Below are 16499 nucleotides of genomic sequence, written 5' to 3'. Positions count from 1 at the left end.
GGTTTCCTTTTTCGTTTTGAGCCAGTACAGATCGAAACAGTTCTATTATCTTCTGCTTGTTTTTTTGTTTTGTTGTTGCAAATTCGACACCCTCTGCTGCGTACTGCAGAGCGTTTGCATTTGCTTACAGTTTCGGTCGGTATAGTCATTATAGTTTTGCGTTTTTCGGTGCTAGAATTTATAGGGAACTATATTGTCTATACATTAGGCACTTCACCCTATATAAATTTGATTGAAAAACCGTTTGTTTTTTTTTTGTTGTTGTTTTTACTTCCTGTTCACTTTTACACATACATCTCTTTCTGTACGCGTTGCCCATTGCTCTATGCTTTGCTGTATCGATTCGCTAATTGTGCTCGATCGTTACGCTTAACTGTGTCTTTACTACGTTGTTGTTAGTAGTAGCATCATCATTCTTTTCCTTCCCATTTCAGTATCAGTACCGTTTTAAAAATCCACCGTTAGCCAGGATTTCCACCGATACGAGTGACGATTTCCTGCGTTTACGCGTACGCGTTCTCAAATTGCTTATAAGAATTTGCTCGATTAAAGTTTGTTTGTTTACTGCGGTACGCAGTGTGCGGCACGCTGCACGTACAGCGGCACACGAGGAGTTGCAAACATTCCGTACCATGATTATGTGAAGGGGGTTTGGATGGATGGTTTGGCGGCAAGGGTTAACAACGGAGTATTTGGTTTTTGTATATATTGTGTTTATTAAGTTATTAAGACTGTATGGCATGTAAGGAAATGATAGTAACAGATCATGCAAATAAGCTATCAAACACAAATCAATCAAACAACCATAAATCAAATGCTCTTTACCGATTAGAAGGTTGAGAGTACTTGAATCAAAACATGACATGTTACCTTTTCTTCCAATTTTCATCAACAATTGGACTCTATGCTTCGGTTAGTGACTTTCATTCTTTATGGCTTTGTTCATCTTGTACCGCTGTACGCATTCTTCTTTCTCCCCCTCCCCTTATTTTTAATTGTCTTTACCAACTGTTTGTAGTACGTTCTGTGTGTTTCTGTGTTATATTTGCTGCTATTTACAACACCAATGTTGTAGGAATGTGAGTTTCTGTTTCTGTATCGTTTAATTGTGTATAGTTCACTTTTATCTGTAATGCGCTCTCTGTCGTTTAACAAATCTATCTACAGTATTGTTGTTTTTGCGTGTGTATGCATTTTTTAAATTATTTTTAAATCTTTTTTTTCTTTTTTGTTATTAGATTATCATCATTGCCCATTTCATTTCTGTTTCGATAAATGACGGTACGTGTGTGTGTTTGTTCTTTTTTTGTTTTTGTGTGCTTTGTTTTGTTGTTGTTGTTCTTGTTTATTATTCCTACGATTATTTGCTTGTACACTACACTTCCAATGGCAATTCTTGTGTTCCTATTTTTTTGTTTCTCAAATATATGCTCTTTCATCTGCATATCGTTGCACGCACGGTGCACGCACAAGGTTTGTTGTAAAGTTATTTTACCTTATTTTTGTTTCTCTCTATCTCTTTCTGTCTTTTTTTCTTGTTCTTTGCATTCAGTAATACTTTTAATCACATTTTTCGAAACGAAACTTTATCGTTTACCCTGTAAAATATTTCCTATGGCCGATCGGATTGGATTGCTAGTGGCATTTATGAAATGAAAATGTTTGAAAACTCATCTATTAACAACCTAGCGTTACATATGGCTACTATCGTTACTGATATCATGGGGTTTATTTTTCTTTTTGTTTATTCGCTCTCTCTCTCTCTCTCTCTCTCTCTCTCTCTCTCTCTGTTGTGGTTTACGTTTGTTTATCACTCCTTTGCGTATCCGGGACGCGTATGTCACTTGAAAACCGACATTCGGCCCCCTTATAAAGGCATAACTGTGCCTGTCCGTCTAGTTAAAGTTAAAAAAAAATCAAAACCAAAAACGAACAACCACACGACGGTACCCTACACGACCCAAAATTACGTCCACCGATGTATTTTTTTTTGTTGCTGTTTCATTTTTTCTGTTGTCTGCTGATCTCTATCCAAAACGTTCAGCTATCTGTTACTAATCGTGTTACTAAAAAATCTACTAATAATGCTCCGCTAGTTGACTGAATTTTCCATTTTCCTAAATGACGAGCACGGGGGCTCGTAGCTTCCTTTTATTCTACCGTTTCCAATGCTTTGTTCTACCTGTGCCAATACACATTTCCATATGAATGTTCTCTCTATCCTCTCTCTTTCTCTCTCTGTTTTAGGCCTCACAGACCGACGCTACAATTTATCAGTTTAGTACACTAAACACTAACGAACGCGAGGTGGCCGCTTCGTTAGCAAAATTCTTTGGCAGTATTTCATTAGTTTTCCACACCATCCCCTTTATCTTCCATCCGTGATCGGGGTTTCGTCGATCGCGACGTGTGTGTTTGTGTTTTTTGCGACCAGTTTTGCGATCTACTGAAAATGCCTCAAACTTGGCTTGCTCCGGAATTGATCGCCGGAAATTGCGCCTACAAATCTGTGTACATGTACGTGTGTGTGTGTGTGTGTGTGTGTGTGTGTGTGTGTGTGTGTGTGTGTGTGTGTGTGTACGTGTGTGTTTGTCTACGTCTTAACGTCATCGTTTGCGTCCTAAATTTTTGTTCTCGCAAAACTATCTAACAACTAAACTATGTACAAATCTCACGACCTCACGTGTTTGCAACGAGCCTGAGAACTGGGACAGCGTTAGCTTTTATCGCGCGAACTGAAATGCTTCTGGGTTAAATGCTTCGTTTAGTGGGCAGCGGCTTTCGACTGGGGGGGGGGGGGGGGGACGACTAACAAAGGACGTTCCTTTAACGCAGAACAGCTGCAACAGTACTCCAAACAACTCAGATACACTAAAACATAAATGCCAAACTTATTACTACACCGTTTGCTGTTTGGCTTGTGCGTTGTTACTATTAAGAATAAAAACTACCCATTTACCTCCCAAATGTACAACAAACTGGTAATGTAAAAAAATCGCCCCGAATAACCTTAATCTACTTTCGGGCACAATTTCCACGCGGGAGTGGAACAGGGACAGGGACGATCGTGTGTGCTTGCGAGTTGTATACCTTTTTTGCACCGGAGCTACGTATTTATCACTATCAACATCTAGAACACCTGATTTCCTGAGAATTGTAACGAATTCAAACTAAAACGACACTAAAACACACGGGACACACGGGAGAGGGTAAATGAAACTTATCTAAACTTTGCAAAGTTACAACGAAAACAGGTCCGTCGAGTTTGCCCACGCGAATGTAATGGTTAATGTGTGCGCCTATATCCTTGCTGGCGTGTTTTAAGGGCATTTGCCTGCAGTGGTTTTAACGGTGCCATGTGAACAGCGTTTGTGTTGGTGTGTATGTGTGCGTGTGTGCTACATATAACAGTGTCGTAGTCGCTGTTATACGCGTACACTAAATGCCGGGGGGAGAAGAAGGGGGTCAATGGGCGGTTTTTGGAACCGAAATCCTTGTGATATATATTATTAGTATATATGCGATGCGTCACGATGTCCATCTTTCATCGGGGTTATGTGGATTATTGTCGATTATATGTGGTTTCTTCTGCTTGATCATTCTCCGCTTACGTTTTAGATACAGCAATGGTTGTATCCTACCGGCTACCGGGCTAAGTAAATACACAAAATTGGACAATGAAACAAATCAAAAGGCGCTAAACGATAATATAACACAAAAACACCGATATAGTGGATAGTAGGATAATAAACACAGAGACAGAGAGATACAGAGAGATTCTATTGCTTTTTCGATTGACGCGACCTCATTGGTGTGTTTTCTATCATGTCTTTGTTGTTTTTCGTTTGTCGAATCATTTGTTTTTTCGGGATACCATTGTACCGAAACAAAGGGACTGCAGGCCCATGCATTACGTACTGAAAGGAAGGATTATTTTTGTCTTCTTGCTGTAAGTTACAATTATTGTCCCAACAGATCAATCCTACTGTGCGCCATTCAAATGAAATCGCGTTGCTGCGCACAAGCGTCACTAATAAGAACGCAATAAACGATTCGTTTTTTTGTTTTTGAATGATCACATCATCATCTCTATCTATTGCACAATGTCGTATCTTTTGCTGTAACAGGCTCACTTAGAGTGGTTGCGGCTGTACTACCAAACGATTCTAGTACACTAAGGAGATGAACCCTGCTTTCTGCTACTGCATCTTGCAAAACCCGATATCGCCCGACACGTTTGCAGGCTACTAAAACAGCAACTTGTGTTATTTATTGGACGGCAGATTATGGAGAGAAATAGATAGAAAAGGGAAGAGATGAGAAAGGGCGCGAATGAAATAATGGATCACTGTTCTATCTGAATGTGAAACCAAAGGGTGAACGTCAATCGCGGTTCACTATTGATAGAGCTGTTCTAATTCCACACACCTATAAGCAAAACCAGCTACACTAGGAGAGTGCGGGGATAGTAGAGATGAGTAGTAGATAAGACCCCAAAAACAAAGAAAGAGCCAAATAAATCCTTCTCAGAAGCTACGCACTGTTCACCTACCATTCGAACGTTCGAACGGTTTGATCTCTTCCGGTTCTCGCACTAGCACTATCTCTACTACGGGCTACTTAAACTGGCTTCACACACGGTACGAAGGCAGACAAATGAAAACGGGCTTGCAGAAAAGATGTCGGTACAAAAATATATTGTTATCATTATTCTTCGTTCCTCTACTACCTCGTGCCTCGTGCTTCGGTATCTTTTTCTTCTGCTCTTCTTCTTTGTTGGGAAAATAGGACGGACGCTAGAGTATTTCTATGTTTGTTTCGAGGGGGAGTACTCGCAGCAGTACTCTGGGTGACCTCTTGTCAGTATAGTACCTGGATACCCGGATCGTTTGTTTGTTTTTTAAATATAGATAACGAGGTTACGATAGCAAGTTATATGCGGGCGCTGAGATGCTAAACAAAAAGAGAGTTTCTATGCCCTCTTTAGCTTTCTGTTGATCGCTCCAGTTGCGGGGGGAGTCGATTTAGAAGTGAATCCTCCAATGAAGAGTATTAAACCCGAAAGACGAAATAATAAAAGCTAATTTGGAGCTGGCTGTAGTGTGCTCTAACAGTGTTAAGGATGGATGTGTCTGCGTGTTTTGTGTGTGTATTGTAAGTTTTGTGCCAGAAGGTTGTCGTCAGAGATCTACTGGAAGCAATTCAGTAACGCTTTCCCCCGATGCCTACGAGCAACTGAATAGGGATGATGCTACGATTGCTCGATGTCGGTTTTGCTGGTGTGTTGTTTGTCTGGTCGTTTCTTCTTCTTCTTCTTGTTTTTACTTTCATTAACAGGTGCCTTGTTTAACCGACCTATAGACGAATCCAAATATTGTAACAAACGTACTAACCCATTCGCATTAAAACCGATGTTACTGTTGGGCTAGCGGTTATACTTTATCCCTGTCCACGTGGCCCAACTGCAGCTTATATTCTAGCAAACGTCATCCAGCCTACACCACGCCAGGGTCTTAAAATGTCTGGGTAAAACATACATTTGCCTTCGCATCAAATGGCGCTACCGGTAAGACACTCCTGTCGACATATTCCTGTCGAGGGTATCGTTTAATCGTTTTGTCTCGTCGAAGTTCTACCACCTCCCACTCCGCTCTTACCAACAAATGGAGCGCTCCCTTTTTTTGCCGCTCGGAGCTAAGTGTGAATGTGTCTGTGTGTGTGTGTGATTGTTTCAGCAAACTACGAAAAATTGCACTGAAACAACAGCGAATGTTGTAGTTGTGTGTGTGTGTGAGTATGTGGTGTGTGGCTGTGTGCGACTGTGGCTGCGTTCTTAATACTTATAGGAAATACTTAACAGACAAACGTCTCTAGAAACGGAAACCAACGCCTCGGATATTTGATAAAACCAATACCCCCACCACCAGCGGACCGATGCTGCCGGCTCACCATTCCACCGCCCAGTACGCCCCAATATCGGTGCAGTACATCATCACGCACTGGAGTAGTCGAGCGAGCGGGACGATGGGCCCGGCAGCGCATCCTCGTCCAGCACGAACGTGGGACTTTGCCGGGAGGTTGAGGCGATTGGTTGATAGTGGTAACCCTGCCGATTGCGGTGATTCGACTTCTGCATATTACCTAGGGTAGGTCGCTGGTTGTACGATTGGTCGGGACGTTTCACTACAAAAGAGGGGATGTGGAAAATAAATCATATGTTACAATCAACACTCACTGTCACTTGAGTAAACGGCGACCATCTCTTACCTGGTATGTAAGGTTTTTGATTACACGTTGGCGTAATGCTATCACCCGTTTCGATTTTATTGTAGCTCCGATGGTTCGACAGATCGTTCGAAGCCGTAGTGTGGTTATGGTTGGTGATGTCGTTACTGCAGATGGGGCTCAGCTCGCGCTCCTCCAAACACATCTCGCTGTACTCGTCCATGACGTGCCGGTACTGGGACGGACATTTTGTCAGTGCCGCCAGCACGCACGCTTCGATCGAGCAGATGTAGCCAAGAATCTGTGGCAGTGGAATAAAAGAGCTTTTTTAATGTCATAACCATTGGTGCGATTGGTACGGTTGCTGTTGCACTTACCGCTGATATGAATAGTGTGTCCTTCGAGTGCTTTGGCACCCACATGAATTCTTCAGCGAAAAATACCATATGTATTAGCAATGATGAACCCACAATAAATAATAAACCAATCGTCAGGTACATCCATGCATTCTGGGAAGTGAGCAGGAATAGAACAAAGTGCAATGTTGTTAATCTCAAAAAGCGCAATGTAGACGCGAGTGATTTAGCTGGTGAGTAGAGGTCGGTTGAATGTGTCAATGAAATTTATGTAGGGTTTTTTCGCAATATGTTTGGAAAATGTGATACAGTGGAGCGCCGTTTATCCGGGCTCATCGGGACTTGATCTCGCCGGGATATGCGAATAACACGGATAATGAGTCAAAGAATATATTTAAGCACAAATTCTTGAGTTTTGTTTGAAATTTACCTTATGTTTTGATACAAATTTGCGAATTTTCATTAACTTTATGTTTTTCCAATGAGAATATCAGAAATTTGCCATGAATTATAGTGTTTTTTGTTACAACAATGTGCTCAGAGAACCGTTTTTTTAAATATCCTCCTCAGAACGCAATGTCACCTTTGTATTGAATTGTCATTTCTCAACAGCACGAATAAACGGATAGCCGGATAAAAGGTACCCGGATAAACGGAGCTCCACTGTATTTCTAAGTCCACCGATTGGTCAATTCATCATGGTTTCGGAATGATTTTTTAATCGATTTTAGCTATGCATATCTGTCCCGGCTGCCCAATAGATGGATGCACGGGCTCCTACAAGACCGGGTGTGAAACGATTCTTTCATCATACAGATTGACTGGAATTTGATGTGTCACATTCATCTAACCTCTCTTCCATAAAAAGCATTAGTTTGGAAAACCTAGTAGGTACTACTTACCAATCTTCCCCAGTTGAAGGGAAACATTAACGCTATGTGTGAAATATCCAAAAACAGCATCAAACAGGTGACTAACAAGGAGAACAGGGCGCAAAAAACCTGCAATATGTGTGTACAGAGCACTACCATTAATTACACAATCTCTCGGGGTGACATCGTTTTGTTTGAACGTCACTTAAAATCCTCAAACTGCCCCTCTAAACGACCCGTTCTACTTTTTTTTTCTTTTTTTTTCTCTCCCCTTGGACAGCACCATTTATCGTGCACTACTCAGCACCATCATCACATTACCACAACCAGCAACGCGATCATCATCATTAATCCTGTTACCACCGTGTCAAACGCTAAACGTGTCAACAGCGTGCTTATCAAATAAGAGAGGGGGGATTTTAGTGGCCTCTTAACACCCATTCCCATCGTCCTTTTCCGTCTCTCCCGTACTCTTCTCGTACGCTCCCCTCCCCCCTCTTTCTCTACATCTGTCAGTTCACTGTCCACTTACCATCAACCTCAGGCGCCCAATCAATGGCAGTAGAAACAGACCGACCTGTACCGTGCCGGCGGAACACTCACAGGCAAGACATGCGGCGGATGAGACCTACAATAAATAAAATGTGTTGAGTAGCAGCCACACACACACACACACACACACAAACATCCACCATACACCATTAGGTATTTGGGTCAGTGCAGAGGGAACGGGTGGAGGGGAGGAGAGGAGTGGGGAGGTGCTTTTTGGCAAACGTACCACCAGCAGTATCCGCACGATGCCGGTCGGGCTGGTGAGATGTGAGGCGTCGCAGTGCAGCGCAACGCCCCACGGTAGCGGTGTGTTCCCTATCCTTTGACGGTAATGTGCATGCGAGTCCCAGGACGTGCACGTGCCGATCGGTGATTCGAGCGATATGGAAAGCTCCCCTGCTCTGCTGCCAGCTATTTCAAAGTCCTGCAAAGTGGGGAGAAGCAGCACAATCGGGTGACGGGTCGTCACAAGCCACGAGCAAAAACAGTTAAATAGGTCCAGAGAAACGAAAAACAAAGAAGAAGAAAAACATGGCCTACCTGGATGTCCTCCAGCTGACAGCAGGCTGGTTCGAGATCCCGTATTTCGTCCAGCAGGAACTCTATTTCGTCCGTACCGTATAAATCAGAAACTGACGGTATGTAACGTTGGGGTGGTTGCATCTCCCGTCAGGGGGCCCTCCCCCATCACCGTACACGATACTGGGTCCGGTTGCCAAAGCTGAAGCGCGCGGCGTGTGGATGCGGCCATAGGGGAAAAAAAGGCAAAGAAACCGAACGGCATAAGGACTTGCGTTTAATTAAAAATTGTCACACTAGTTGGGGTAGCACACAATCAGTAGGCAGTGGAGCGGAAGCGCAAGCAACACTTGATCGATCCGTTTGGGAATGTTTTGAACAGTCGTTTGACAGCCAGCTTGAAATGAAAAATCGTTTCCTCAATGCGCCACGGTGCCAGTGACAAGGAGCAAGCGGGGAGTGTGTATGTAGCAAGTCGTTTACACCGTCCGAAATTCGCAATGATGAACCTTCAACCTCACCGCTCCGTCCATTTCTTAGCACCCCTTCCTTTGCCCCGTCCTGTTGCCGCCGGAAGGCTAAACGGTGGAAGATGCGGGCTGGTTGTTCCGGTTGTACCGCGGTCGTACAGGAAGCACGGTTAGCAGAGCGCGTGCTAAACGGGAGCAGGCTTTACATAACAAAGCATCCCGTGCACACGCAGCAGCAGCACCACCACCACTACCACCGCTGCCGACAATGCTTTTCGTGAGTTTTTGTGTGAGTGTGTGCGTGTTCCGCAAGGAAGAAACACTAGGCGCCTCCATCGATGCGAGAAGCATGGAGGCGCAGGCAAAAAAGTGAGAGTTTGAGGTGAGCATGGAACCGTGAGCGTCGAAGGCGCGGAAAATTAACCACCACCACTACCACCAGCAGTAGCAGCAGCACAGCGCACAAAGGTGTGGAAAAAGACATTGGAATGCGGGCGATAGTGAGTATACGAGAGTAGGAGAGAGAGTGAGAGAGAGTGAGAGCGAGATGGAGATAGACATATAGGGAGAGTAAGCGAATGAGCGAAAGAGAGAGTGAAAGCGCTAGAGAGCAGGATACAAACAGAGAATAACGGAGAGTTGAAAGTGAGAGGACGAGAAAGGGTAAGAAAAAAAAGCACAAAACACACAAACACACATACACACACATTTAGTCCATTATGTGTCACGAAAGCGGAAACCCACGGAAGAGACAGCACTTTTCCTGCTGCTGGTGGTTTTATGATTGATTTCCCACTCCCCATATCCTGTAGCGCACATGCATTTCGACCGCACTTGAACGACAGTAGGAAAAAAACTACACGAACTAACACACACACACACACACACAACGCGGTAGTCGTACTCCACTAACACACAAATACGGGCTGCTTTGATGAAATACCTAAAAGGTTCTTGTTCGCACGGACAGGAAACAGAGCACGACGACGGTGTGGAAAATGGTAATTTTGGGATTAAAATTTTGGACCACGTGTTCAACGACCCACAGGCACGCACAAGCACGTGTACAGGCTAAATGCTCGCAGCAGCAAAATCGATAATGCTCATGGAGCGATACACAACGGCTTTGCTGAAAAATGGCAAAGCATTCCACGATCAAAAGGACACTTCACACTCCAGAAAAAGGACACTCTAGCAGCAGCAATAGTAGACCATCACGATGCGTCTACACTATTTACGCACACACATACACTGGTGCACACGTGAAAAAGTGTGCGTTTTTTTTGTTGCTGCGTGTGGCACGCATACCAACGCACATTCCATCGCGCGGTGTTTTGGGTGTGTGAGAGAGCAGAGGCACACGCACACACACACGCACACAATAACATATCCTGGAATGTGCGAGCAGCGCGTGTGGTGTGTGATGAGCAGAAGGTCGAAATGTTACTTCACACACCGCGGCGCGGCGGTGCAGATGTACGAATCTGCCCCCCTCCCCGTACTTGGTGTACGTGTTTCTCCCCGGGTCCTTGTCCAGCGGGGTCCGCATCCAGCACGTTGGTTCAGAGAGCAGAAGAAGAAGATAAAGCGAGGATGGGAGGTGGGGAAGAGACAAGATGGAAAAGCGAATCATGATTCTTATGAATGAAGCACACCAGTCGAACAGGGGACGCAATGGTGGTGAGTGACCTACAATTTCCTTTTCCTCCTCCGCCCTTTCCATCGCACCAACTCTGTCGTGTGTTTCGCGTGCAATCCTACTTGGATCAATTTTTCATCCCGCTGCTCTGGCTTCGGTTTGCAATACCGAGGGGTTAAAGAGAAGCTCTTGTTTCGGCTGTATTTAGCACGTTTTGCCTCATACATACATTCCCAAACGGCACTGCCGCAGCGGCGGTCATAAAGAACGATGAAGGATGGTAATGGTCGCGCGCGAAAATTGGTTCGCCAGTCGGTGTCGGAGTTCGTAATCCGCGGTTCATACAAACACACACACACCCATACACAAACAAGCTTTGTACGCTTCTTGAAGCCGCATCCGATTTAATTTGCTCTATCGGATGTCCTTCCGTTTTGTCGAAGTTCCGCTGATTCCGGGTTTTTTTTTCGCCATTCGTCGTCTCACTGGGCTAGGCCCAGTTTCCCTGGGTTTTCCACCACACAGCAAGGACAGCAAACTGACACACACACACACACATACACAAACAGAGTAAAGGACACACTAAACAACTGCTGTATGATTAAATTATCGGAGATCTATTTTTTAGCAATTCGAGCATACCATTACACCCTCCTTCCTTCACCGTCATCACGAGGACATGGGGATAAAAAATTCGAATGCGCATACCGCGTGTGTGTGTGGAATTCTCTTTTCACAGCTCGATACGCACCCATACATACATAGAATTCACTTAATTCTCAAATGGACCGATCTGGTGTGCCTATGGCGGCTTTTTTGCTTCCACTCAATGGCAATAAGCGAGAATTGCTACTACTACCTACCACAAAAAAATGCGGTTCACCTCTAATGAAGGAAGAAATTTCATGCACTACAAGCGAACGGACGGCTCTTCTTTCCGCAGCAGCCTAGCGCGCACACAGACACACACACAGACACACACACACACACAGGACACCCACCCGGGACCAGGCTGCCCTTGTCGCTGCCCAGGCAGAGTTGCTGCTGCTAACTCCTACTCCTGCAGTACCAGCAGCAGTAGCAGCGGTCACACCAGCAGAGACGACACCAGCTGCTCCCGTCGTGCGGTCCGGGGGAAGACCTTTTCTTTCAAGTTTCCTGCAGGATGAATCGACTGCCATCCATCACACTACGAACCAACCATTCACTTCGCCACCACCACCACCACCAGCTCCCTTGTACCCTCGCACAAACACACGCACAGGCGCCTTCCTGTGCAACCTTCTCTTCGGTTTCTTTCCTTTTTTTCGTTTTGCTTTTCCGTTCTCACTCTACTTAGATAAGCAGCAGGAATGCTTTTAATGCAATACACTGAGCTGTTTAAAATTACACGAGCACACGGGGCGCGGGGGCAGGTTTCGCTCGCTCCCCTTTTCGTAACCGCACGGCGCACACGGCAGATACGGCCCTGCTCCTCTACCGCACAGCCACGACCACCAACCAACGGTAGTACCACACCGATGTAGATGAATGAACAACGAGGACGACTCCGGATAGACCACCAGCGAGCACACCAGTAGGGGACGGTTTGTCGTACACTCGTTGCATTCCCGAATCGAACTGCGGAATCGCGTAACGAACACGCCAGTACGACCGAATGCTGGAGGAAAACTACACTCGTTCTCTCTCGCTCTCTCTCTCTTTCTCCTGGCGTATATATAGCCATAAAAAACCCGTGAACAAGGATGACTGTGTTGCGTTATGTGCGTCGTCCTGAGATGCGATGATATTGTGCTGCGCGCTGCTCATGCGTACAGCGCACCGTAACGTTTCTCAACCGGTGGGTGCGTAACGGTAGGGTCACCACGAGGGACACTAATTTAAATTTACCGTTACACATCGTTTTTCGAACTCAAACGCCCCGGTCCCTTCTACATATATTAACATCTTAGTAGGCATTACAAGTCAAGCGAACAAATCAACGAAGCGCCCTTGCGCCACTACTACAGATTAGTACCGTACAGGTTGACGGGGCGGTTTTTGTACCGCTTCGAAATGTCCTTCTCTATCTGCCCTTGGAGCGTTTTCGTCTGCTCCACGATTTTTGTCTGCGTCGGTTTCAGCTCGACGCTCTGCTGCTTGAAGCTGACCGATTTTTCCCGCTTCATTAGTGCCGTCTCCTTCATCTTATCGATCGACGTTAGCTTTTGCTTCACGTTCGAGGTCAAAATGTCGACGTACCTGTGAAGAAGCAATAGAAAATATGTATTTAACAACAATGGCTTATAGGGATGTGTTTGTCATGTATCCAAAGCTCTTACACTGGGGAATGTTTGATCTGCAGCAAATGCTGCAACAGCTCGTCCGTCACACCCGCGTATACGACTTCCACCTCGGCCAGCATACTTGCCACCGTCTTTTCGTCGTGGTCCTTGAAATTGTCCATAATTGCAAACGCCAGTACCTGCGCCTTATCGGCGCTTCCGAGCTGATGGAGACGCATCTTCAAGAACGACTGTAGCTCCAACAGATCGTTCACGAACCGGTCCCGGTACTGCTGTGCATCGAGCACGGTAAACGCTTCGTCGCCCTTGGCAACGCCACCCAGATTACCGTCCTCCTCCACGACGATACCACTCTCTTCTAGGGAAATGTTAAAATCGATCACATTGCCATCGTTCGCTCCTGCCAGAGCCGGATCGGCACCCTCATCCGCCGCTCCCCAATCAATATCGCCAACCTCCAGCTCGACCGGTGCATCGAGATCCAGCCCACTTCCATCGCCAAAATCGATCGCACCACCATCGTCGTCCCCAAAATCGATTGCACCACCATCATCTGCCGCCTCTTGCTGCTGCTCCGTGACAAACTTGACCGGCGGTTCTTCGATCGAGAGCGGTGGCTCACCGTACACAAACTCGTACACGGTAGTGTTACCTTTGGCCAGCACGTGCTTCAGCAGTGTCAAGCATTCCGCATCGTTCATAAACGAGGCGTACAGTTCGACCGTTTTCTTCAGCGGCGCTACCGAACTGGCCACCTTCGTGAGCATGCCGGGTAAGTCGTTGAACACTTTGTCCACCAGCTCCTGCCGCAGGTTTGTACCCGTAACGCCCAGCTGCTTGCACATGTTTTGATACTCCGCCATCACCACCTTTTCGGAGCGTTCCAGATCCTCCACCTTCTTGTCCGCTTCCTCGCTCAGCTGCTCCAGATGCTTGATCTGTTTGCGTATGCCCGGGATTTCGTAGTTGATGTTGCGCACCAGTATTTGGGCCGCTTCCGCCAGGTAGAGGTTGTCCTTTTCGTACATCTTTACAATCTCCTGCCAGTCCTTCATCCGCTGGCTACCGTAACGGCCAAACACGTTCTTCGAGTCGGCTTCCGTGGTCTTCAGAATGTCCACGATCCGCAGACAGTGGAAGTAGTTGATATCTACAATGAACCATGGATGATGGTGAAAGCTCTGGCAAAACGAACAGGGAAATGTGAAGGCTTACGTGCACCGGACAGCAGCTGCAATAGCTCGTCGTGCTCGGGCATGTCCGTGATGGCATTGCTGATTTTGTTACGAATGTTGCGGATATGCAGGTGCCAATTTTTGTCAACGATTCGTCGGGAAATCAACCAATCCAGCAGCTTGCCAGCGGCGATGTCGATCGGGATTTCCGCTTCCTGTGGTAGATGAAGGGCAGGTCCGAATGAGCAACAGATTGTAAGGGTTGGGGGTATATTGAATTAAGATTTTAGGGATAACTTACATTCATGTTGTTAGTAACAGGCCACACAGATGTTCTTTGCTGGTCGGTGAAAGGGATATGGATGCAAAAGCAAAACAAAGTTTCCACGTATTCGATTGAAAGGTGACGCAGAACAGGTAGGACCATGTACCCAGACGTTCTCTGACCTGACAATTGAACGATGTTTAGGTGACTTTCTCTAGCACTCATTATCAGTTTTGTGTGGTATTTTATGAATGTAAGTGATAAAAATGAAGTTAAAAGTGAAGAAACATACTATTTTCATCATAGAAATGGGACTTGTGTTTCCATTTCACATTTTGTAATTGAATTAAAAAGAAATACAGATGCGCTGTATAAACCTTGGCCTTGGCATCCGTCTCACCACGCCGTAACAAAACGTTGTTTACAATTACCCCCAGTTTGACAATACAACCCGGCATTGGAACGTAAACAAATCCACTCGAGAATAACAGCAGCTTTCCGCGCGTTGCAGGCGTCCGCAAAACCTTTCCAAAAGCCGTACACACCCCAAAAACGATGACGAGCGACAAACGCACCGTGTACGTCGGGGGCCTCTCGGAGGAGGTGACAGAGAAGCTAATTACCGACGCATTCATCCCGTTCGGTGACCTGGTGGACATACAGATGCCGATCGACTACGAGTCACAGAAGCACCGCGGGTTCGCCTTCATCGAGTTTGAAAACGCGGAAGATGCGGCCGCCGCCGTCGACAACATGAACGATTCGGAGCTGTGCGGAAGGACGATACGCGTCAACACGGCGAAACCGCAGCGCATCAAGGAGGGCAGTAATCGGCCTGTCTGGGCCGACGACAATTGGTTGCAGAAGCACGCCGGGGCAACGCTCAAGAACGATGGGGAGAATGGTGCCGAGCAGCCGATGGACACTGGCACGGATGAGGTGCAGCCGAAGGAACCGAAAGCGGCGGAAGAGAAGAAGCGCAACCCGCAGGTGTTCTTCGACATACGGATAGGGAACAGTGATGTCGGCCGTATCATCATGGTGCTGCGGGCGGATGTGGTGCCCAAGACGGCGGAAAACTTCCGTGCACTCTGCACCGGCGAACAGGGCTTTGGCTACAAGGGATCGACCTTTCATCGCATCATACCGGAGTTTGTGAGTTTGTTTTTGTGGCGTTTTTGTGCTTCATTCGGAGGATAGAATCTAACATTTCTTGCACTTCTTGCCATACTTCAGATGTGCCAAGGGGGCGATTTTACCGCAAACAACGGCTCGGGCGGAAAATCCATCTACGGTAAGAAGTTTGCGGACGAAAACTTCATCCTTAAGCATACCGGGTTCGGTGTGCTTTCGATGGCAAACTCTGGCCCAAACACGAATGGATCCCAGTTTTTCATCTGTACGGAAAAGTAAGACAAACGCATGGGGCACCGTTAGCGGAGGATATTGCTTACATTTGTATGTCGTTTGGTTTTTCCTTCCTTTAATTCACAGAACTGACTGGCTCGACGGAAAGCATGTCGTGTTTGGCAACGTTATTAGCGGTGCCGATGTGGTACGAAAAATGGAACGCTGTGGATCGAAGGGCGGACGAGTGCAGCAGAAGGTGACGATTGTCGCCTGTGGTGAAGTGAAGGGTTAATAATAAAAAAACGCCCGATTCGAATTGTATTCCAAGTTGAGTTCATTTTGCTTCTTGCTTCGCAAGGTTATTATATTAGTTCATGCCCTATTGTCTTATAGTTCGATATGATGATTACTTAGAATCAATTTACGGAGCTGCTATCTTCAACAAATGCTCCCAAATTAGGCGCCATACAAATGTTGCGTATAATACAGCAAACGTTTGTCATTAGTGCCACTTTCGCCGGTGCGTAGTGTAGCTTACGAGTCCCTTGCAAGCATCGAAATCGGTTCTTTAGCATGTTGAAAGCTCGCTGTAGTGTTTGTTTTCCCTTTGCAACGTTCTTAATGTGCGCAGCATCCGGGGAGTTTGGTTTCCACCTCGGTTTACCTATCCATGGTTTGGCAGGGAAAGCATAATTGGCTGTGAAATTGAAAGGGGAATGATTTAAAGCAGGGGTCTCCTAAACTACGGACCGCGGGCCGCATGCGGTCCTTGAGGACCTATTATGCGGCCC

At 46.2% G+C, this 16499-nt stretch overlaps 3 protein-coding genes across 3 annotated transcripts; 1 reads left to right on the top strand and 2 right to left on the bottom strand.

Annotated features, from left to right (window-relative positions):
* Positions 1-202: 202 nt before the first annotated feature.
* LOC120901310 lies at positions 203-12427 on the bottom strand. Its single transcript, XM_040309138.1, has 8 exons — positions 11497-12427; positions 8546-8726; positions 8232-8429; positions 7986-8081; positions 7484-7582; positions 6603-6734; positions 6268-6526; positions 203-6183 (listed from the first exon to the last, which is right to left on the bottom strand). The coding sequence occupies exons 2-8, from the start codon at positions 8666-8668 to the stop codon at positions 5993-5995; spliced, it is 1098 nt and encodes a 365-aa protein (XP_040165072.1). The 5' UTR covers positions 8669-8726; positions 11497-12427; the 3' UTR covers positions 203-5992.
* Positions 12428-12532: 105 nt separating this feature from the next.
* Positions 12533-14521, bottom strand: LOC120901309 (CDK5RAP3-like protein). Its single transcript, XM_040309137.1, has 4 exons — positions 14395-14521; positions 14134-14308; positions 12955-14068; positions 12533-12874 (listed from the first exon to the last, which is right to left on the bottom strand). Exons 1-4 carry the CDS (start codon positions 14518-14520, stop codon positions 12637-12639), a joined length of 1653 nt encoding a protein of 550 aa, XP_040165071.1. The 5' UTR covers position 14521; the 3' UTR covers positions 12533-12636.
* Positions 14522-14793: 272 nt separating this feature from the next.
* Positions 14794-16029, top strand: LOC120904174 (peptidyl-prolyl cis-trans isomerase E). The gene is made up of 3 exons (XM_040313985.1): positions 14794-15513; positions 15595-15767; positions 15853-16029. The coding sequence occupies exons 1-3, from the start codon at positions 14914-14916 to the stop codon at positions 15998-16000; spliced, it is 921 nt and encodes a 306-aa protein (XP_040169919.1). The 5' UTR covers positions 14794-14913; the 3' UTR covers positions 16001-16029.
* Positions 16030-16499: the final 470 nt, after the last annotated feature.

The sequence above is a fragment of the Anopheles arabiensis genome, chromosome 3, assembly GCF_016920715.1.
Source record: "Anopheles arabiensis isolate DONGOLA chromosome 3, AaraD3, whole genome shotgun sequence".
In the NCBI taxonomy this organism is placed as follows: domain Eukaryota; kingdom Metazoa; phylum Arthropoda; class Insecta; order Diptera; family Culicidae; genus Anopheles; species Anopheles arabiensis.
Note: the sequence above shows the minus strand (reverse complement) of the source record. Positions and strands in the feature narration are given on the sequence as shown.